The sequence below is a fragment of the Lolium rigidum genome, chromosome 3 (genome assembly GCF_022539505.1).
Source record: "Lolium rigidum isolate FL_2022 chromosome 3, APGP_CSIRO_Lrig_0.1, whole genome shotgun sequence".
NCBI classification, from domain to species: Eukaryota; Viridiplantae; Streptophyta; class Magnoliopsida; order Poales; family Poaceae; genus Lolium; species Lolium rigidum.
This window is the reverse complement of record NC_061510.1, coordinates 296,137,930-296,161,041: the sequence shown is the minus strand read 5'-3', so window position 1 is coordinate 296,161,041 and position 23,112 is coordinate 296,137,930. Positions and strand designations below refer to the sequence as shown.

Here is a 23,112-nt window from a genome sequence, read left to right as displayed (position 1 = left end):
AATACTATGGATTAGTATGAATAGATCCATGTTTTTTTGAAAAAAAAAATCTATTCCTAGAAAGAAAGAAAAAAACGCGACTATCCGTTTGATCGGTTCAAGATCAGAAACCGACTATTATTGGTTTTAGGAAGTAAAATTACGCTCCCATTAATGGGAGATACTGTGGGTCCTATCCAAAGCTTCCATTTGAGGTCTGCTCGTTGACCTGGAGCACCTGATAGGCTGGGGGGTAACTGACCTTGGGCCCCCGTTGCCCTACCCACAAACCACAACTCTGAACCCAGTATACCCCGGCCTGTACGGCACGGACACGCGCTGCCGTCGCTCCACGCACGTCATCTCCTATTCTCCTCTGCTTCCTCCCCGGCCGGCACGGCGGCACCCTCCCCCAATGGACTCCGGCGAGTGCTCCAACTCCACCCCCTCCTCCTCATCCCCGCCCGCCGCGGCCGTCTGGGCCAGGCTAGGTAACCGGCCGACCCATCCTGTACCGTTCTTGCCCTCTTTTCTTTGGGTTTCTTCCACAGCACGGTTTCTTGATTCCTTCTGGTTTCTTGGCCCGCCCCGCGCATCCATTTCCAGTGCCCGCGGATTCCGCCTACCCGGCGGTGTTCGTCGCCGAGGACGACGCCGTGGTCTGTTCCCTGGTCGCCCCCGCCGCCGGAGGGGAGGAGCTCGCGTGGTGCGAGATTAGGCGCGGCGGCGACGGCTCGTCGGCGACGATCCGGAACCTCAGGTATGTATGATCAGTGGTCGATTCTTTCTCGGTGGTGGCTATTTCCTGGGGTGCGCATTGTAAGGAAAGTGCGGGTTTTTGGTGTGGTTTTACGGTACTATTTTGGTACGGTTGATACCATTGTTCCGTTTCTTTTTTGTTCTTGTGTGAGGGGATTGCGATAAAATGTCAGAACTGGATGTGTCTGAAATCTCTTTCGGTGATTATTGGTTAGTTTATGCTTGAACGGTGGGATTCGGCAGATCGATTTTATGAGAAAGATGTTTTTTTCCCCATTTTTGTACTGTACTACTGTATGCACGCTCTTTTGTAACTTAAATTTTAGTACGATCTTGCTGGTTTTATCAGACCCTTGTTAATGTTTCATGCTTGTCATATGCCATCCTTGTGTCATCTGTATCTCATTACATTCTTGCTAATGTTCATGCTTTGCCATTGCCCATGTACCATTGATAAAGTTCGGATGCAATAATTGTGGACGGAAGAGTTATCCAACAAGAAGTAGTTGACATTAAACCAGGGAGCGAAATTGTCCCAGGGCCCCAGAAAGAAGGTAATATAATTTTTGTTTTCAATTTGTACTACTGTACTATACATAATGTTCTGCATCCTTCTTCTGTGAGAGAAAAATATACTTTTTTTTCTGCCTTGATGAAACTGACCAAATCTCTGTGCATCTTTTCACTAAATGTTAACTCTTTGATCGATTTTGCATTGTTATGTAGCAAAGAGGTACCATTCTGTGTACATAAATTTCTGGATTTACAATTACAAAGCGAAACATGTGTCTTCTACAATTCTAAATCTATGTCTGTGTGTGTTAACTCCGAAGACCCCAAAGTAAATACCAAAAGGCAACATTATAATTTGGTATTATATGTATATTCTGATATCAATTCAAATTTTATTGAATACTTTCTCAGTCCACAACCCAGAATTTCCTTACTATCTGCCAACCTAATACTCCCCAGGTTGTAACCACATTGAACTAGTATGGATTCTTTGTAGTTGTGCATCAGCAGAACTTTACAATTTAGGGGTTCTCTCATTTCGTGCTTCTCTAATTCTGAACAGATGAACTGGATTATTTTGTAATGCATTCTCGTATCCATTTTTCTTCCAGGGCATCTAGCGTATACCTTCGATATAACAGCCGCAAAGGACCATAACGAAAACAATGTACAGGTAATCTGATGAAATAAATGTTATTTTATAATGATAATCTTGTGCACTTATTAGATGTTACTAACTTGTATTTAAATGATGATGTCAGATTGTACTAGATATTGATAATGCAAAATGCAGCATATGCTTGAATTTGTGGCATGATGTTGTTACCGTTGCTCCCTGCTTCCACAACTTCTGGTACTTCTCTAGTTTTCCTAGGCGCCCTCAGAGTCTCAGCTTCAAATTTTAGGTGGTGATCCTTTCTCCATTTCTTTTAAGCAATGGCTGCTTCTCTGAGTGGTTGAGGAGGTCTTCAAGTAATTCGCGTGATAAAAGTCAGAGTGCTGCCTGTCCACAATGTAGGACAGCAGTGCAATCAGTTGGAAGGAATCATTTCCTTCATAATATTGAAGAGGTATGACAATTCCTGCTAGTGACTGCATTCTTCTGAGTTTTGTTCCTATAATTGTTGTTGATGTATACTTGATTTCGTTTCATTGTTTTTTTCTTGTAGGCTATACTAAAAGCTTTTTCATCACTTCAGCGGTCTGATGAAGAGATTGCTTTGTTAGAGTCACATGCCTCAGTTAAATCGAATATCGTGAGTTCAAAACCTTACTAAGAATTGCCAGTGTCCACTGTTTACGAAATGCATCAAGTGTGGTTATCTTATTCTTTTTACGAAAGGAAACCCCCCTTTCATCAAATGCCTGCGGTAGTTGCTTTGTAACTAATTGCCGAAGAAGTTATATAGTTTACAGTTAATAACTCTAGAGCTTTTCAAGTCCCATGAGATTAACTAAGTAAGCTATTCTATCGATTATCACTAGCAGCATCTAAATATAGGCAATCAATGGCCTGTGACATGATTATGTGATGAGGCATCTTTCTGGGGCTTGACGAGCATCACATTTCTGTGAGGTTTGTCATACAATGTATCTGCTATTTTTTATCCTAGGAAAGTCAAGGTCAGTTTCAATTTGTAAGTTCGACATATGGAAGTTTGATGGTGAAATTTTGACATTAAACAGGAATGTAGCTGTTTATATAACGTTTTTGCAAGTGAACTCATGGAATATAGAACCTGCAGAGATTCACCTAGCATGTTATGGTTAGAATTCACAGGTACTCCATTGGATGCAATGTTATGATTTGAGTTTGTTAAAAGAATTCATAGGCATAACACTGGATGTAAATTCTGCAATGGTGTTCCAAAGTTAGTTTGGCTTGTAGTTACTAACATGTATTATTGCCAACAGGAGTAGTTGCTCCTTGCTAAATTTACTGAGTCTGAGGTTCATAGATGCTTGTTCTACTATATTATCTACTTACAAGTCTATTTTCTTGTATATATTGTCTTGCTCTGTTCCCAAGATTCTAAATAGCTGGTGACGTGTTATTTCATGCTCTAGGTTTTGGGTAACCAGAAAAATCAATCAAGGAAGCGTCCTTTGCCACGACCAAGTGATGAAAGTAACGATGCTGAACTTCCATGTCCTCAATGCGGTAAATATGAGAACTCTGCCCTGAACACTATATTGCAGTAATCTAGTGTTCATATCGTTTTGATCAACATGGATCACTACATGCCTGCCATTAGGTTTTTAGAATATGGAGATATTTGATCACTATAAAAGTTGTTTCCTGATACAACATGGCGTCTGCTACTTTTCACATGAAGCTAGAATTAGTGCATTAGTTTTGAATTGATGTGGTTATATTAGTAGCTTCTGCATTTTTTCATCAAAGTTAAGGCAGAGACAGAGCTTACTTTTTTTTATATTATCAGTTAAAGTTTTAAAATGTTACTCTTGAACGACATCTAAAAGAGGCCAGAGCAGGAATAATTAATTGAGTTCTATATCCAGCATTCAAGGTTTTACTTGTTTCATTGGAAGTTTGTTTCTCTTTTGATAACATATGGCTATTGCAGGTACCGAATTTGCTGGATTTAGATGCAATCCGGGAGCGGCACACTTGCAGTGTAATGGATGTGGAGGAATGATGCCAGCTAGACCTAGCACCAGCATACAACAAAAATGTAATTGCCAATTGTGATCGCCTGTACTCTTGTAAATTACATAATCATATTGGTTTGTTCATTTGATATGCTATTTAACACTACGCTGGTGTAGTGCAATGTTATTGAACTGGAAATTTAGCGTGTTATATTTTGTGTGGCTGTGCCTAGACATTTGACTTAAAACTATTTTATTCACAAATCTGCATTAACAATATGACTTGTCAACAAGTTTTCTGAAAACAGCAGTTGCCATGAGCAGCTCAACTGACTAATGAAGTTTTATGAAACCGATTAACTTTGCCGTTGCTGACCTACCAAACTGATGTTGCAGGTTTGGGGTGTGATGGAGCATTTTGTGGTGCTTATTGGTATTCTCAAGGAGTAAATTCAAGACACCGCGGTCTAATCTGCAACCCTGAAACTTTCAGGATGGTAAGTGAATCTATCTCTGATATCTGTTAGCCACTATTTACCTTAACATCATCATACACAGCAGTTTCAATATTTTGACATGATGTGTGGGTGCTATATTCTAGATCTCTCATCACCATATCTCCAGACTTCCTGACACGCTTCATGGGGGCAATCCAGTTGAAAAAGATGTAGGAACATTCTGCCATGATCTTATCTCTTACATTGATGACCTTGATTATGATATCACGTCTGAGTACATTGTGTTTTGTCCTTTCTAGATTACAGAAAGATGCATACAGCAATCTGGCAAGACATTGCAAGCTGTAATCTCGGAGTGGATAGCAAAGTTTGACAATAAGGAACTTGGTAACCTTTTTTTTTTATACTTTATTTTGATGCTTGTGTGATAGCTGTGTAGGAATTATTTTAAAAGCTTCAATTCTACGGTGACATAATTCTAGACTATTGCATACAGCTTGATTCATAATTTGAAGAAGGAAAGCCTACTACTTTCAGGAATATCTGGCACTTGGTTTACACTATGCAGAATAGATACTAGACCCTATTCTACTCGTACTATAGTTGCTTGTGCCCTTGTATATTCTTTTATGAGGAATTCATGCATACAGCAATTGGATAATTGAATTATTAAAGATGTGGTGCTCTTGCTACGTGCAGATCGCTCAAGGCTGCAATTGAATAATGTGGATGCAGTTACTTCCAGGACATATCTTTGCAAGTAATTGCTTCCTGAGATGACAGAAATACTTTCTTTATTTCTTCTTGGTGCCTTTGCTAATTTTATTTACTTCAAATGAATGCAGCCATTGCTACAACAAGTTTGTAGATTTTCTCCTGTATTGGTTCCGTGTGTCAACACCCAGAAATGTATGTACACTGCTAACTCCTAGCGTCAATTTATACTGTCATGGTCTTATGCTAATCATTTAGATAATTTTAAATATGCCTTGCACTTTATGTCATGCCATGTCGATGTTGTAAGCGCATTTATTTATTTAACATACAAACGTCACCACAAAGGGCTACCGTATATTCCCAAGTAACTTCACCAATTAGAACAAAAATCTTCACAATCATCCCGAATACAACACCAGGTACATGGTACTGAGTGCAGAGTGGGCGCTAATTATTATTAGTTTAAAGGCTTATGGCTTTGTGAATTGTTGTATATGTTTGGTTCACCCAAGGCAAAGGAAGCTGTTACATCTCAGATCACTGTCTCTTACATACTAAAAGATCTAACTGCAATTTTTCCTGTGGTTCCCAACCTGTTAGTTTGATACGTGCTGAAACTAGTAATTTGTTTTGATCTCGAGCATTTGTGGTGATGAACATAGAATTCCTGCCATTGCTGACTAGAAATAGCGAGACACTGTTTATTCCCAAGATTTATCCAGGTTCTTAAGTTCTTAACAAGGTTGCAGAAAATTGGTAATGTGGTGGACCTAGCCATTGTCATAGAATATCATGATTACCAGTTATGGTTACCTGGTTCACGTCCGATAGATCGTTTGAAGCAACAAATTTCTGGCACAACTGGTTTATTATAACATCATCATGCAGTGTAATCTATTAACACCTCTGCTCCCCTGCATGTTCCTTATTTATTCTGCATATACACTGTCAGTCTCTTAACGGCGATGGTGATGTTTATTTGCAGCTGCTTCCACCTGATGCTGCTAGCAGGGATAGTTGCTGGTACGGTTTCATGTGTCGTACCCAGCACCATCGACCAGACCACGCCAGGAAGCTGAACCATGTCTGTCGCCCGACAAGAAACATCCCCTAACTTGCCTGATCTCCTCTTGAGGCTGGTCCTCCAACAATAGGGAAGGTTGTACAGAACAGAGCAACACACGCTCCTAGGGTCTTGCTTTGCCTTCCAGTTTGATTTGTGGGAACATTTGTGTTCGGTGGATCATATTCATATGAAACAGTTCACTGTCATCTTCCAGTGTGATGTTTCATATTCCGAGCTGTCATGATTAGGTTTTTGTTGATTTCTCATCACGTCCAAGTCTGCTTCTGCAGCACTAGTCGTTGTGCTGATGCAGCGCAAGCGGCCATCCTTTTGGTTTTACATTGAAACCATTTTATCCTGAGCGCACCAGCATATTATTTTTAGCGTGGAGAACAGTGCTTCTTCATTTGATGGCGAAGGCACGGCTGGTGCTTTGCTCTGAAAGAGCTGTCTCGAACCCTGTTAGAATTTGCCTGTATGACAGTGGATGTGGATGTCGCTGATTGGCCATCCTGTCGGCAGGTTAGGGGTGTGTATGGCTTCCAGGATGCATGCATTCGCAATTGGCCTCTCGCTTTCAAACGCATGAGATGGCCAATGGGAAATGGTGACGTGAACAGTAGCTGAGCTTTTGAGTTTTCAACCCATCTCTGTCTCGCAACTTGTTAGCACGTCGATCGTTTTCAGGTTATTGTGGACGCGTGAGCATCTTCGGTCAGTGTCGGTAGTGGCAGTATCAGTTTGAAACGATAAGCAGCCGCCACTACTTTAGCTCTCTAGCAACTTGTAAAGTATCAGTACTATCCCTAAATGGGGATCGGGTAGGGTGCCCACTGAATCCACACACACAACACACACATCCCTTTTTGATGTTAAAAAAACGCCAAACTGTACCTAGTGAACGACAACAATGCTACACTTACGGACTGTTTTCTACGGGATCTAAGTTACGGGCAGACGTAGAGCTCATGGGGAGATTTCAGTTCCTAGAATCATGGGAGGAGAAAAAATGCACCAACAGAATAGCCCCACCTCACCCCGTAAATCTTTCCCATAGCAGAATTCCCGTAACTCTAGCATTATTGTAGTGAACCTCATAGGCATGCAAACCTTCGTCTTGGTTGAATGACGAAACGGGATAAAGTGTGGTAATTCTGCATTTAGATTGGGTGCAATATTGACAAAATATTTAAATAAAATGTGGCATCCTCTATCACTCGTGACATCGTTTGGGAGGGGGGCTTACCCTTTTCTTTCTCTCATTGTTCCTCTTTTTTTTTATCACACTCCCACCATTTTTGTATATAAGGTCACAATCAAAGTACATTTTGCATCATAGAATATCATTAACATTAATCGAAAGAATTGATTAGATTTCTACCCCAAGGATGGTGCTCATGTCATCCAGTGGATCTTTGTCAAGGTTTGCTGCTCTTGGGTTGCCCCTGTCATGGAGCACTTGACTCACACCTATCAGTTTGCCTTCCTCAAAGGTAGGATATAAATGATGGGGTGATGGCTCTCCATGAGGTAAAGACCAGACATCGTAAATGGATCTTCCTTAACTTAGACTTCCAAAAGGTGTATGATCGCTTGGACGACGAGGGTTTGATGATCAGTTGATCACTTGGATCATGCAGTTGGCAGCTCCGCGGTCAACATTAATGAAGAGGTGGGCCCCTATTTTAGGCCATCATGCGGAATGAGACAGGGGGACCCCATCTCACCCCTTTTCTTTAATTCCGACGAAGATCTTAGAGAAAGCTAAGATCTCCGGCCACATTTCTGGTGTAGTAGGGCATCTTATCCATGGGGAGGGGTAATCATAGTTTTAAATAGCCGGCTATAGGATATAGCCGCGACCTCTCAAAAAGGCTATAGCCAGACTATAGCGGGCTATAGCCACCTTTTAGCACGTGAATGCCTTTAGCCGCACTTTGCTCGAAAGGCTATAGTCGGGCTATAACGGGGCTATAGCCGGCTATTTAAAACTATGGGGGTAACCCACCAACAGTATGCTGATGACACTGATCATGGTGGAGGGGTCGGAACTATACATTATCAATCTTAAGTTCCTTCTGCTCTGCTTTGAGGAGAAGTCAGGCCTCAAGATCAACTTCGATAAAAATGAGGTTGTGGTTTTGGGCTACCCCCGTGAGGACCAACATAGGATAGCTAACAATCTTAAATGCACACTATCATCATTCCCCATTACTTACCTAGGGATGCCGGTCCGAGATACTAGGACCCTTATCAAGGACCTAGACCCGTTTGGTAGGGAGAGTTAGATCGAAGGCTAAACCCTGGCATGTCAGGTTCACCTCTAAAGAAAGAAAGATGACCCTCATTTATTCTTGCCTCTCTAGTCTACCCATGTATATATTGGGGCTATTCCTCCTACCGGGTAGAGTGCATGACACCTTTGATAGGGATGCATCACACTTCTCCTGGTAGGATACCAATGGCCGTCAAAAGTATCACATGGTTAAATGGTTTGATACATGTGCCCCCAAGCATTGTGGGGGCATAAGCATTTTGGTCTCTAGACACTTTAATAAGGCTATCATGCTCAAATGGGTTTGGCGCATTCTGAGAGAAGAGGGAGGCCTTTGGCTGCAGCTTATTAAGGCAAAGTATCTCCAAGTTTGTCCCCTTTTGGCGTGCGATCGTCGTGAAGGGTCCCAATTTTGGAGATCTTTACAGGACATTAAGCATGGCATCCTTCTAGGGATCTCCTTCTCCATAGGGAATTAGGAGAGTACCTTGTTTTGGCTGGACCCATGGCTTGGCGGTCGTCCCTTATGGAAGGATTATCATAGACTCTTCGTCATTTGCGCAGAGCCGACACTGTTACTTGTGCTTCTCATGAGGGGAAATGGAACATTGCATCCGGTATAACCTTTGGCATGGAGGAAGCCACAACGTGGGAGGTGCTTAGGGCGAGGCTCCCCATCCCCCTCTCAGCCTCAGTGGATACGGTTTCTTTGCGCCTCGCCCCTTCGGGAGTATTCTCGGTTAGTTTGGCATATCAGGACCTATTTATTATTGGGCCCACTTTACCTTGGACCGCCGGGCTATGGAAAGCCACTTGAGGACTAAGATCTTCGTTTGGCAACTACTGCGAGATCTCTTGCCATCGGGGATTGAAGTGGCTGAGCGACATGGGTCGGGGGAAGGGTTATGTCCATTATGCGAGATGCCATTTGGACTATTCGTAATGAGATGGTTATTGAGGAAATTTTCTTATGACATGCTTGTGCTTCTGACTCTATCTTCAAACTTTTGGCGGTTTTGCGGCAGTGGTACCTGCAGCATGACAAAGAGCGGCCGGATGATATTTCTACATGACTTGCTTGGAGCGGTGCGCCGTCTTCCTTCTTCGTCTAGTCGATGAGCTACATCCTCCAACCAGTGGGGCGGTGCGCTCCTTCCGGCTAATCATACGCAACAAGAGTAAGTGAACTCCTTCAGGAAGGCACATGAGTCCGAACGCTATTATGAATGTGCGACCGACACTACACTATGTACCGTTTGTTTCTCTTTATGGCTTGATCGCAAACTTTGTATGGATGTTGTTGATTTATTTATAAAGCGGAGAGAAAACCAGTTTGGAGGAGGATGGTGCTTATTAATGCAAATGTTGAATGCAACTATGTAGGTTAACCCACCACATGCAGCATATTTAATTAGCCCGAAAGACGGAAGCATTTCAACATAATTAACCATACTATTTATTAGTTGAATATGTTTTAGAGTACCTGAAATACATGTTTGTGACTTCATATATAAAAATGAATGGAGTATTTGATTTTCTTCCTCGCAAATTCGGTATAGTTTGCATCTCAGGTTCTATAGTAAGGTTCTATATACACATGTTCAGGGTGTTTCCAGGTATCTGCTCCAAACAGCAAAAGCCTCCGGAAAACCTGCAACGAGAAATAGGGAGAACAGAGCAAGTCTCACTTCAGTCGCTTCACGGGCCGGCCACATCCCGGTGGCTAAGCAAAGATTGGTTCCTAGTACGGAGCTGTTTGCCTTCAATTCCTCTTTGTAGTTGCAAGTACCGAAACGATCCATGTCAGCATACATGCCCATCGTTCGCGTTCCACAAGTCACGGCTTGGCGTGTTACATCATGGACACAGTTGCATAAATAGCCCATATCCTGCTCATAACACGACCCGTGGAAGATAATGATGGGTTTCTTTGGCCCGTGCAGCTCCGGTCAGTCTCGACAACCTTGACTGAAAGGTGCTTGGGACGACTTGCTCGCTTTTCAGACAATTGTTTTTAACTCTATCCAAATTTTTCAAAAATTTATATTCCCACATGCAGAGTCATGGATTGTGTATCCAGATTCTGTGAAGGAAACAAACAAACCCAGATCTTCTTTCACAATCAGAAATGCAACTTCAGCTCATATCTTGTTTTCTTTTCATGATAACTGCAGATAAAAAAATCACAAAAGCTTTATGATACATGACTCATTCTGTTTTTTTTTCGCAATGGGGATGAAACCCCGGCTTCTGCATCATGATGATGCACACGGCCTTTTATTTAAAAGATTCCAACAGTATCAAAATCTTACAACTCAACCATCGCCAAGAATTGATACAAAAATCAACCAGCGAAAAATGCCAGAACTACTCTGAAAACACATCAAAGTAGTCTCCTAAAATGCCACCAACCAGCCTGGGACCAAATATCCCGAGCGACCATCTGGAGCCGTGTGCATCCAGAAGCCATAGCATCCCTCTGTCCCTCCGGCGACAGAAGAGCCCAGAGGTGAACCCAATGCGATACCATATGGATAACCTGCAAAAAAATGAAATGATAAGATTTTTTTGTTAAAAATGATATCGTTTCTGATCCTCCATATAGACCAACATAAGGCAGAGACCCCAATACGGATAAACGCCTTAGATTGCCTATCAACGCCATTCAACCAATTACCAAACATATTGGTAGTGTTGGTTGGCGGTGGAAGATCATATGCGAAATTAACTAATTGCCACTAAAAGTTTAGCTAACGGACATTCAAAGAAAAGGTGTTGAATAGTTTCTTCTTCACCACAAAAAACATATTTTGTGCACCCATTCTAATGTCGTTTCACAAGGTTATCTTTAGTTAACAAAATCTTATTATTTAGAAATCACATGAAAATCTTTATCTTTAGGGGTACTTTGACTTTCCAGAGATACTTTCTCAAATAAGGGGTATGTTCATTCAATAAATCCTCATACATAGACTTGACTGTAAACAAACCATTTGGCGTGAGATTCCATACAAAGACATCATTGTCTTCATTTAAATTTACACTCATTAATTTGCGACACAATTGTAACTAAACAGTCCATTTGTTGCCATTCAAAACCCGTCCGAAACTAATATTCAGAGGGGTTTGAGCGAACACATGAGCCACAGTTACGTTTTTGTGTTGTACAATATTATATAAAGTCGGATATTGATGTGCTAAAGAATTTTTTCCTAACCAAATGTCTTCCCAAAATCGTGTACTTAAACCATTTCCTACTTTGAAAAACCCTCTATAAATAAAATCATCCTTAACCCCCATCAACCCCTTCCAAAAGGGAGAATCAGTAGGCTTAGCCTGAACCTCAGATAGAGTTTTCTTTCTTAAGTATTTGGTCTGTAGCAATTCTTGCCACATCCCCTCTTCATTAAGAAGTTTAAAAAGTCATTTACTTAATAAACACCTATTCTTAATGTCAAGAACCTCAATACCTAGACCCCTTGGTCTTTAGGTCGACAGACAATATTTCATTTTGTTAGTCTATATTTATTTTTCAGTTCATCCGACTGCCAAAAGAATCTGGATCTATAAAAGTCCAGCCGTTTCCTTACCCCAACAGGTATCTGTAGGAAAGACAACATAAACATTGGTATACTAGTTAAAACTGAATTGATAAGGACTAACTTATCACCATAAGATAATAATTTCCCTTTCCAGCATCCCAACTTGCTTTCAAATCGGGTTTCCACCGGATACCAATCAGAATTCCGAAGCTTTCGATAGTGAATTGGAATACCCAAGTATCTAAAGGGAAGTGAACCAACATCACATACAAAGATCTGTCTATATTGGTCTTCCTCATCCCTGGCCTTTCCAAAACAAAAGATCTCACTCTTATGGAAATTAATTTTAAGGCCCGAGAGTTCTTCAAACAGACATAAAATCAATTTCATATTAACCGCCTTTTGTAGATCATTCTCTAGAAAAAGGATCGTATCGTCCGCATATTGTAAGATAGAGGTACCACCCTCAACAAGATGCGGGATAAGTCATCCTACTTGACCATCTTGTTTAGCATGCTCAATCAAAATAGCAAGCATATCTACTACAATATTAAAAAGCATTGGAGACAACAGATCCCCTTGTCTTAGTCCCTTTTTTGTTTGAAAATAATGACCAATATCATCATTTACCTTGACACCTACACTCCCTCCTTGAACAAACTGCTGAACTATTCGACTCCACTCCGGCGCAAAACCTTTCATTCACAATGTTTGTTGCAGAAAGAGCCATTTCACTTTATCATATGCTTTTTTCGCAGTCAAATTTTAAACAACACCCCATCCATTTTCTTAGTGTGCAACTCATGAATCGTTTCATGAAGAATGACCACCCCCTCCAAAATATTACGACCTAGCATGAAAGCAGATTGTGTCGGTTTTATAACTCTTGGGGCAATCCCCGTTATTCGATCAGTTCCAACTTTAGTAAAAAAATTGAAACATACATTTAACAAACAAATAGGTCGATATTGCTGTATTTGAACTGCATCTTCCTTCTTGGGAAGTAAAGTGATGACGCCAAAATTAAGTTTATAAAGCGGCAAATCCCCTTCACTAAACTGATTAAATAGCGCCATCAAGTCCTTCTTTATTACTTCCCAGAAATTTTGATAAAACTCCGCCGAAAAACCATCCGGACCAGGAGCTTTATTAAGTTCCATCTGTGAGATCGCCTCAAACACCTCCTCTTCCGAAAAAGGAGATGTTAAGATCTCATTCTCGACTGATGAAATTTGCGGTATATCTTGAATAACTTCCTCAGCTAAAGAAATATTACTTAATTCCGGTGCCCCAAACAATTTTTTATAAAACTCCGTAATATAGACCTTCAGATTATCTTCTCCAACTATAGTTCCCTCATGTTGTTCTAATTGGAAAATTTTCTTTTTCCTGTGTTTTCCATTTGCAATCAAATGAAAACATGACTCATTCTGTGTACCTGATTTTTTTTGTTTGGATTTACTATCTAAACTCAGTTCCTGAATTATCGAAAAAAGAGACCACATGTGCCTAAGTAGGGTGATGGAAATTTTCATTCCAGTCATGGTTCCATTCATTTTTGTTCTTTTGGCTATATTTCCTCTCGACACGGGCAATCTTTTCTTGGTTATTTTTGTTGCTATATTTTCTTGTTTTTATAATAAGGACACGTTATATAATGTGCATATGTTCGTAATTGTTCCTAGCACCGACAGAGGCGCGTGAAGTTGTTTGTCCCGCAAATCTTTTGGGATCCAACTGATTTTCGTGTTTGTTGGTGTAGTTTCAGTATATCTCTTCCTATCAACGAGAATCATATTTGGGGATGGTTGTTATTCTGTTCCATTGGTCCTTTGGGGCCTTAGCACGATGACTTCCCGTTTATCTACTATGGCAAGCTATGTCCAGCTCCTTTGACTCGCTCCGGTGTTTGTAGTCGTTGCTAGGTGGTCTATGAACCTTTTTGCAATCTTATTACCTTTTGAATTCTTTATACTGCTATGAATGATTATCAATATATTGGTGAAATTTTCGCAAAAACTAAACCTTCTTTTAGTCCATGAGTATTTGAAGACACATGTACATATTGTTTCACCAACTTATATGGTCGATGTACATGCAAGATGACGGGACTTGTGCCGGCGGTGTGGGAGAATGGTGAAACGGAACCCATGTGGCAAAATTTGTGAAGCTAGCGATAATCGCAAGAATGAAAAATATGGAGGAGCCATGTGAGATAAATCTATAAGCCAAATGCACCACAAAATTTTCCATTTTCTTTACCTATGTCATGAAGTAGTGGTTTTGTACTACTCCATGTGCAGTCTTACACTATAAGTGCCATTTACAATAACTCTAGAAACCCATTTTGGAAACAATGGTTCAATTAATATGATTTAATACCAAATTTTATTGATTTCACATGCTTTTTTTCTTTCTAATATTCCTCCAGGGATTCCCGCCCTTTAACATGATATGTGCCTTTTTGAAATGCAAGGTTATGTTTCTTACAAGAATATCCTAGGTCATATGTTATAAAGATCAGTACCTTCCAAGCATATTATTTCCTACATTTCTTGAGGAATCCAACCTCCTCCAAACAAGACTTACCTTGCATGGACAAATAGACCACTTATTTCTTTTCTTTTTACAGCTCAAATAGATACCCGAGGATATATCATAGAAAATGTAACGATAAAATGTGCAAAACTCCGCCTTCTTAAGATAAATAGTATATTCCTCTTATAAATAGTGTCTAATTCAATGAGACATGCTCGTAACCATCACCTTCATTAGCACAAACCATGGATTAACAAAAAGGAAAACTATAGAAACCCCCAATATAAAGGAACATGCTAAGAGATTGGTAACAATGGTCCAATACAATTCAATACCAAGAGTTAAGGTTTTTTTTATGTTTTTTCTTTCTTCTAAAATCCTACTAGAATTTCCCGTACTTTTGCACCGATTGAAAGAGCAGCTAGATTGCATTATTGAGACGACCATATATTACTTTTTGAAACACAAGGTTATATTCCTTACATGAATACGTGAGGTCAAACATTTATCTTCTCCACATGTTATAAAACATTACGCCTTCCAAGAATACCTTTGTTGTTTAATTTTAGAGGAATATGCGCTCTCCAAGCAGGACATACCTTGAAGCGAGAAAATAGATGACATTTTTTTACAAATCAAATAGATTCCTGATGATATTGCAATCTAAATGCAACGATATAATGTGCACAACAAGCCTTGTTAAGATCGATAGACCATTAACAAATAACGGTTGATTCAGTTGGACCCGCTCTTAATCATCACCTCCGTCAACATAAACCATGGATTAACAAAAGGAAAACTAATAAAAACCAAAGTGGAAAAGACCAATCTATATATTTAGTAACAACAGTTCATTAAAATTTAGTACCAAAAGTTTAAATAGTTTTCACATTGTTATTTTTCTAAAATCTACAAGAATTTCCCACGCTTTAACACCGATTTAAATTACACCTAGAAAGCATTATTAAGATGACCATATATGCCTTTTCGGAATTCAAGGCTACATTTTATAGGTCAAATAGTTTTCCCTCTAAATTTTGTAAATTTTTTTCCTTCCAAGTCGAGAGGAACGTGTGCTCTCCAAATATGACTTGCCTTGCATCGAACAAATATATTACTATTTTTTCTTACAACTTAAAATTGTTACCGGGTATATAGCAATAGAAATTGTGATGATAAAATGTTCAAAGCTCCTCCTTAATATTGATGGACCATGACAAATAGTGGTTGATTCAATTTAACCCACTCCTAATCATCACATCTATCAGCACAAACCATGAATTAGCAAAGAAAACTAAATAAACCCCAATAGAAAAGAACAAGTTAAACAATTGGTAACAACAGTTCAATATAACTCAATACCAATAGTTATTGTTTTCACATGGTTGCTTTTATAAAATTCTCTTTAACACTGATTGAATGTACACATAGAAAGGATTATTGAAAAGATATATGCTTTTTGGAACGCAAGTTATAATTCTCACACGAATGTGCTACGTCAAATATTTTGCTTCTCTAAATGTTAGAAGAATTTTTGTCTTCAGAACATGTCTTACCTTGCCCTAAAATTCTAGAGGAATCTGCTCTCTCCAAGCATGGCTTATCTAGCATGCATGGAGCAGATAAATCACTTACACTAAAAAAAGTAGATTACAACCCAAATACTAGGTCATTGGGTATATAGTTGTGAAAAAAGGTTATTGAGTATTTAGCACTAGAAAACGAAACGATAAAATGAGGAAAAATAAGCCTTTTTAAGATCGATCGATGGACCATAAACAAATGGTGTCTGATTCAATTGGACCCACTGCTAATCATCACCTCCATCAACACAAACAATGGATTAATGAAAGGCAAACTAAAATAATCTCCAATAGAAAAGAACAAGCTAAACAATTGGTTGATTTGAGTAATAAACTAGTGCAACATCAGCAACTAGCTAAATGCTCCAAACACTCTTATCAGCATATGGCAGATGCTTGCATGATTGGTTGCTCAAATGGATGGTTCGTTGGTTGCTAGCTTGCTGGCTTACTGCGGGCTTGCGGCGGAGTGGCCGGCCTCGCCGCCGTTCGCGCTGGCGCTGGTGCTGCCTCGGCGGTTCTGATCCATCTCGGGCGGCTGACCTTCCTCCTGCTGCTGCTGATGCTGCTCGCCGGCGCCAGTGGAGCGACCGCAGGAGTTGAGGGCCGCGAGCATGCCGAGGTTCGGTTCGCCTATCCCTCCAGGGTAGCTGCTTCTTGCCATGAACTGCAGCGGCGCCTGCACCGTGTTCCCAGCGGCGAAGGTCCACGCCGGCTGCATCCAGAAGGCGCCGCCACCGCCTGCGCCGTTGTTCGGCGCCATGGCCCACATTGCCCCCGAAACAGCAGTTGGCGGCGGCGTTGGCCTTGGTTTCTGCTGCCCGGAGTCACCGCCACCCGCTGCGGCGCCGGCGGGGTCTTGGTGGCGTGCGCTGTCCTTGAACAGGTCGTCTGCCTCCCTATACCGCTTCCTCATGAACTCCCCAGCGCCAGGATCTTGCGGCGCCTCCGGGTGCTGGTGCTGCTGCTGCGGCGGGAGCAGCTGGTGCTGGTGGTGGCCGTGGAACCCGAGCATGGCACCGACGTCGTGCTGCGGCTGGTGGTGGAGGTGGTGCTGGAAGGGCGCGGCGCGGGAGGAGGCCCCGGGGCGGAGGGAGGCGGCGAGGGTTGAGAAGTTGGCGGGGACGGTGCCGGTGCCCGTGGCGGCGACGATGGCGGGCTCGGCCTGCTGCAGGAGCCACTCGACGGTCTCGCCGTCGGTCTTGTGGCCGAGCTCGCGCGTGAGCTGGAAGACCCGCGCCGCGCACAGCGCCGGCATCCGTATCCGGCGCCCGCGCCCGTCCACCTTGGTGTGGCGGTCCTTGGTGGGCCGCTTCGCCACCTTCTTCTCCGCCGGCGGCTCGGCAACCGTTATCGCCTGGTGCTGGTGGGTGGTCTGCCCTCCCGTCGGCGTGGCCACAGGAACCATCGCGAGCGAGCCCATGAAGGACGGCGGAGGCGGTGGCGCGGCGCCCGTAGCCGCCGCAGTGGCTGCGTAGTAGAATGGATGGTGGTGCTGCGCGGCGGCCGCGTGGTGGGGATGGTCCGACGTGCTCCGGCTGCTGTTGGTGCTGGTGCTGGTGCTGCTGGACGGCGCCGCCCCCTGCTGCTCCATGGGCAAAAAAAAGCTAGCTTGCTAGTCACATGCGACGGCGGCGCCTGTTTCGTCGGAGGCGAGGAAGAGGGCGACGCACGTGCGTGTCAGGGGACGGCGGTGGGGCGAGGCGGGGCGGGGTGGGGCGGGGCGAGAGGAGCGAGGTGTGGGGCTGGGAGATTTGCGAGGAGAAAGAGAGGGACAGAGGTCAGAGGAGGAAGAGAGAGGGAGCTGAGAGAGGTGTGGGGTTGGTAGGTTTGGAATTTGATTATGACCATCCTAAACCCCGAAACGCCATTGGGGCCTACCTAAGCTTTCCTCTCTTATACACCACCCTGGTTTGTGTTGGGTAGGGCTAGGGCTAGTTTGCGAGGTGTTATGTATATAGCTGTCCATCATGTCTCCATGGATGATACGACAATGACCTGGATAATCCATGAACAGCTAATCGTGGTTAGACACTGCCAAATTGGGATTTGTGGTTGTGTTCAAACATGAGGTTTGTATGTGGACGAAATTTGGATTTTGAAATAGAAACATGGGATCTTTTTTGTTAAACCCCTCTAAATGATTTGAGCAGTGATGCATGTTTATCCCTTTCATCAAGACACACCAACCAACCAGGTTCATCCTGTTGTCAGGTATAATATTATTATGCTTAAACCTTATGGCCTCACTTGTTTAGCATGATTTTCATATTTTTTATTGGAGTAATTACATTTTTACCCATACCCCTTAGTTGTAACATTGAGATAGGCTTTATCTCTTTTTTTTAATAGAAAAATCTCCCCACATCTCACTCTATGATATTATGATGAATTCGAATTTATTTTCAAATTAATTTTCAAACTGCAGAAGCTAGATCCAATTGTCGGGATGGCATGGTGATTGAGTGGGAACTCAACTCGGATGCGTGCACATTCAAATTCCATCATGTTTTCTCAAAATCACTAAAGTTCTTTCAATCGTGCCAACTTTCACGAGTAAGTGTGGCTAGGTGCACCACGATGCTCATGCACTACATTAGATACAACCCTAGCGAATATGAGTAGTATAAGTTGTATGTATGGTCTCAAAAAAAAAAGTTGTATGTATGGTAAGCATCCACTTCATCGTGAGAAATGAGTCGGCCGTGTTTGCTTGGAGAAAATAAAATAGGATAAAGACCATCAAAAGGTCATAACTAAGGGGTTAAATGTGGCAAGATCATTTAGATGGATGAAAGATTAATTACCAAAATATCACAACCAATATGGGTAAGAAAGTAATTTTGCTCTTCGGTTAGAGAATTAAAAAATGTTACCTCTTGATTCTTGTGAAATCAAAACTAATGATCACTCCTAGTGGATCATCACACACTGTTCAATTATGCCATCATATAGACGATTTACTGAACTATCTGACTATGGGTCATCTATACCTCTAACAAGAGGTAATCATATATCACACGCTTCAGTATCACCTTCGGTGTCATACGTAGCACTTCTGATATCATCTCAATATTTCATTTCATATTTAATTTCAACAAATATCCTACTGGCTAACCATGCACGCTGCTCCAGTTGCACTTCAGAGTGAGCTGTGGTCTGTAATGTGTGATGGAGTATAGCAGCTAAGCTAGGCCGCTCGTGGGACCTTGGAATCATGAACCCAAAGAGCGGAGAAAGCTAGACAGAGAGGAATCCTTTTCCTTTGCGCCTGGACACAAAGTCGATAAGCGCTAGGGAGCCCCCTAGTGTGCACCCAGCTCCTCCACAATCGACTTCTTGTGTAACGTTTTTTTTGTGGGAGGATATTTAAGGTGGTTCCAAGAGCATATGCTTATGGGTGGAATAAAAAATGCTCTTAACATAAAAGAGATCTAAAAAAATTACACAGGCATATTTGTGCTCTAAGGGTGCATATAAATTTTCATGAAGAAACATTAGTTTTGTAACATGTGCCAAACAAATAATTTTAATGCTAAAACTTTTTTTTGCATTCGACACAACATATTTATTTTCTTTGTGAAAACATGCATTCACAAAGACAAAATGAGTATGTATAATGTCAACAAGATTTATATTTTTTGTCTTCAGATATCTCTAAAGATTTACTATTCATCATGTGGGTATGTGCTTTCGTAGTCAAAATGTAACCCCCATGTTTGGCAAATCAATCAAAGAAGATTCAATTAATTATTATCCGAGTCACAATGAGGCAACATTTTTTATGTGATAATGGTATTCTTACACATGCCATTTACTACTATCAAGTATGGTTAACATGAATCTTTGGTTGACCATGTTTGCTATGCACCAATGGGTTACATAATTATTAAAGACATGTCTTGCTATAAAATAAAACAATTGAATCATTAAAAACATAGTAATTAGAGCGTCCACAATTAAATGTAAACACTTGCATAAGCACGAGAAATTGAATGTCCGGTGGTCATTAATTTTGTGTTGACTGTTTAAAATATCCTATGGAATCGGAAGTTAGACAAATTAAGGTACCCCCATTCACAATTAATTCGTGCTCTGGGTTTTGTCCTAAGTCAAATTTTGTAAAGTTTAACTAAATATTTAGGAAAAACGGTATCGACATCTACACTATCCACAATGTAAAAGCTATAGTGTTAGAATGTTCATAAGATATATTTTCATATTATATGCATTTGATATTATGGTTATTGATATTTCCATATTATATGTTCCCCCTCATATTAAAGACGGAAGGAGTAATATCTTCTCTTATTTCTTCTCATTTCACTAACAAGTAATCAGTATATTTTCTAACCAATTCTAATATGTGTTTTCTTTTAAAAAATAGAAGATATATAGTCTTGAGCCTTTACATCATGCATGACCCTTTTATCTACCATAGTGAACAATTCTAGTTTTGTTTGTGGAGCGCTCTTCTGTTTCAAACCTAGCTAACCCTAGATCTGAGGTCCCTAGCTTTTGTTGGGAGAATGCCATTTTTTCCTGGGTGGAATGCAGGGGGCAGCGAAGCGGAGGGGGACATCGCAGGTGCGCGGTGTCAGAGCGGGGAGCATCTAATGCTGCTGACAGCTCATCCCAACAGCACCAACCACAGGTCTCTTCACTCACACTCGCACACTCACTCCCACACACACACATGCACTCGCTCACTCGCTCCTCTCTCTCTCATCTCTCATCACGGAGAGAGAGGAGCTAGCTACAGTTCTACTCATGTCCTGACGAGAGAGAGAGGCCGGGTTAGACGAGCTACAGCTATAGTGTTGGCTACTCATGTCCTCCACACAATCATCGAGCTTCGAGCATCGACCATAGGAGCATGGCATCATAGGTTAATCACAAAACGATGCCCGATCCTAGACTGGATAGATAGCAGCTAAGCTTAGCTAGTCGTCCCGTGTCTCCTACCGGCCAATAGACGCTAAACAAGGACCAGCTAGGTGTTTGCTCCTGGATTTTAGCATGCATGCAGCTGGCTAATCTCCAACATCTTTGTTTTCTAGTCATTCCATCGAGTTAATCTATTATATCCCTTCCCTTGCTAGTAATATTGTTAATTCATTCACCTATCCATGCACTATGAAGGCAAGAAGAAATAAGTAGTGCTTGGGTAGGGGGGAGTGGTGTTTTGGAACATGGGAGCATATGCTCCCTATATTTTAAAATGTATCTTACACATATTTTAAATTTCAAAAAAATTGAAAAAAAAAATTCGCACGTACATATTCATGTGCTACGCGTTCACAAAGTCGTTTCATAAAAAATGAACTTATCATGTGACGTGTGTAAAAAAGACAAAATTCAGTGCTTAAAACAATGCTTTTCACAGGATAAGTTTTCTCTTTTTTACATAGGTCACAAAAAATATTATTTTTTCGTGAAACTTGACGCACACACATATATTATGGAGATGTACATGTAGAATTTTTTTTCGAAAAATTTCCACACTTTAAATTATGTTTTTTTAGTAGAGGGAGCATGTGCACCCGGGAGCTGAATTGAATTTCCGTAGGGTATGATAGATAAGATAAGAGAAACAGGGGCCGGGAATAAGTTCTTACCTGAACCCCCGTTCTCTTCTTTTGAATTTTTGGAGCCTTTTATTAATAAACAATGATATGGTGCATCATTTAATTTAATGCAGAGGCCAGGATACAACCTCCATTTCGAAAAAAATAAACTGAGTAAATAGAGGCTTAATTGAATATTGTCAACTGCAATCCGTGTCTTCGACTGCATTGTTTAGTTAATTATGCGTGCACTCGTTAGCAAAATGCAATTTTTTAAAGCCTTTGGGCTTGCTAGTTACCTGACTTGGCCCCATTTGGAACATATGTCAAAAGGGAAGGAGACAGTTAGAAGGATCTCAATCTTGTAAACTTTTCCCCCAAGTTAATTGCCACAAGATCTTCTGTTCATTTACAATATTTTTTCTTGTCGGGACAAAAAGTGGTTTGCAAACATCCCTACAATATCCTCAAATATAGGAGGAAAGAAAGCATTTCAATGAAAAAAATGCCATGGATTTGCACTATTCTAGAAGAGTCTTGCAACACAAGATTTGCATTGCCCTGTGTTTTTGAACGCTAATCTCTGCTTTCCAAAATAGGATACCTATAATTTATTGACAAAGTCAAACTTCACAATGTTTGACCAACAATATTGAAAAAATATCTACATATATAACGCCAAACCAATATTGTTAGAAACATCATGAAATACAGTTTCACACTATGTGCACTTGGTACTGTGCTTGTTGATATTTTTGTATATAATTAATCAAATTTAAAAGATTTGACTTTGACAAAAATTATAGGCATCGTAATTTTTGGAAGGTTGGGATACATGGTTTTATTTGGGAGATATAACAATTTGGCACGCGGACACATATGGCGCTTGACTCAATACTTTTTTGGGTGTCTCGATATATTGCAGCAAGTTCTAAAATTTGGGCCATGAGGTTTTCAGCTATATGATGGGATGTCAGGGAACTTCACAACATAGCTTACTTTGAGGGTATGTTTTTTTAGGTCACATGTTGAATTGATATTTCACAAGTGTGTCACATTGCGAAGGGCTTTTGTCAAATTGGAAGGCTTTGCAATTCAGAAATATAAGCTTTGCAACACCATGGCAGAGTGGGGTAGTCACACCTAACACACACACATGACATATGATAGTTGGGAAAGTCAATAGAAGTGAGATCTCTTGATATCAAAAGATTCTAATATGAGGAAGGAAATATAAAAGAGTAGGAAATGTTCTAAGATTTTAAGGATAATGTATATCCTGCTATGGAAGTATGTGGAATTTTTGAAAAATTCAATTCCTTGTGCGTTAATGAAATTATCATGTCTAGCATCTTGCAACATAAACTGTTAATTTTAGTTCAATTTTCGGACATGGATCCTAGATCTTGTTATTCCGTTATATGATAATGGTGGAATACATACTTCTAACTGCCAGAAAAGGCTATGGTTTTATTGCACAACAATAAGAAAGTTTGAGCCAT

The 23,112-nt window shown here is 41.0% G+C and overlaps 2 protein-coding genes across 2 annotated transcripts; one reads left to right on the top strand and one right to left on the bottom strand.

The window, feature by feature from the left end:
- The first annotated feature begins 394 nt into the window (after positions 1-394).
- On the top strand, positions 395-6,300 carry LOC124699703 (E3 ubiquitin-protein ligase CHFR-like). Its single transcript, XM_047231961.1, has 15 exons — positions 395-470; positions 586-739; positions 1,198-1,292; positions 1,863-1,924; positions 2,013-2,104; positions 2,186-2,321; positions 2,421-2,507; positions 3,319-3,412; positions 3,840-3,947; positions 4,261-4,361; positions 4,466-4,531; positions 4,622-4,709; positions 5,022-5,082; positions 5,168-5,231; positions 6,025-6,300. Exons 1-15 carry the CDS (start codon positions 395-397, stop codon positions 6,151-6,153), a joined length of 1,413 nt encoding a protein of 470 aa, XP_047087917.1. The 3' UTR covers positions 6,154-6,300.
- Positions 6,301-16,230: 9,930 nt separating this feature from the next.
- LOC124699702 (transcription factor PCF3-like) lies at positions 16,231-17,637 on the bottom strand. Its single transcript, XM_047231960.1, has one exon. The coding sequence runs from the start codon at positions 17,635-17,637 to the stop codon at positions 16,492-16,494; it is 1,146 nt and encodes a 381-aa protein (XP_047087916.1). The 3' UTR covers positions 16,231-16,491.
- Between the last annotated feature and the right edge of the window lie 5,475 nt (positions 17,638-23,112).

What these genes read in the sequence shown, in the direction of transcription:
- LOC124699703 (XM_047231961.1), top strand. Translation starts at nt 395, where the DNA reads ATGGACTCCGGCGAGTGCTCCAACTCCACCCCCTCCTCCTCATCCCCG. An exon ending in GGCCGTCTGGGCCAGGCTAG is followed by an intron (nt 471 to 585) that starts GTAACCGGCCGA and finishes ATCCATTTCCAG; the next exon opens with TGCCCGCGGATTCCGCCTAC. An exon ending in CCCAGGGCCCCAGAAAGAAG is followed by an intron (nt 1,293 to 1,862) that starts GTAATATAATTT and finishes TTTTTCTTCCAG; the next exon opens with GGCATCTAGCGTATACCTTC.
- LOC124699702 (XM_047231960.1), bottom strand. Translation starts at nt 17,637, where the DNA reads ATGGAGCAGCAGGGGGCGGCGCCGTCCAGCAGCACCAGCACCAGCACC.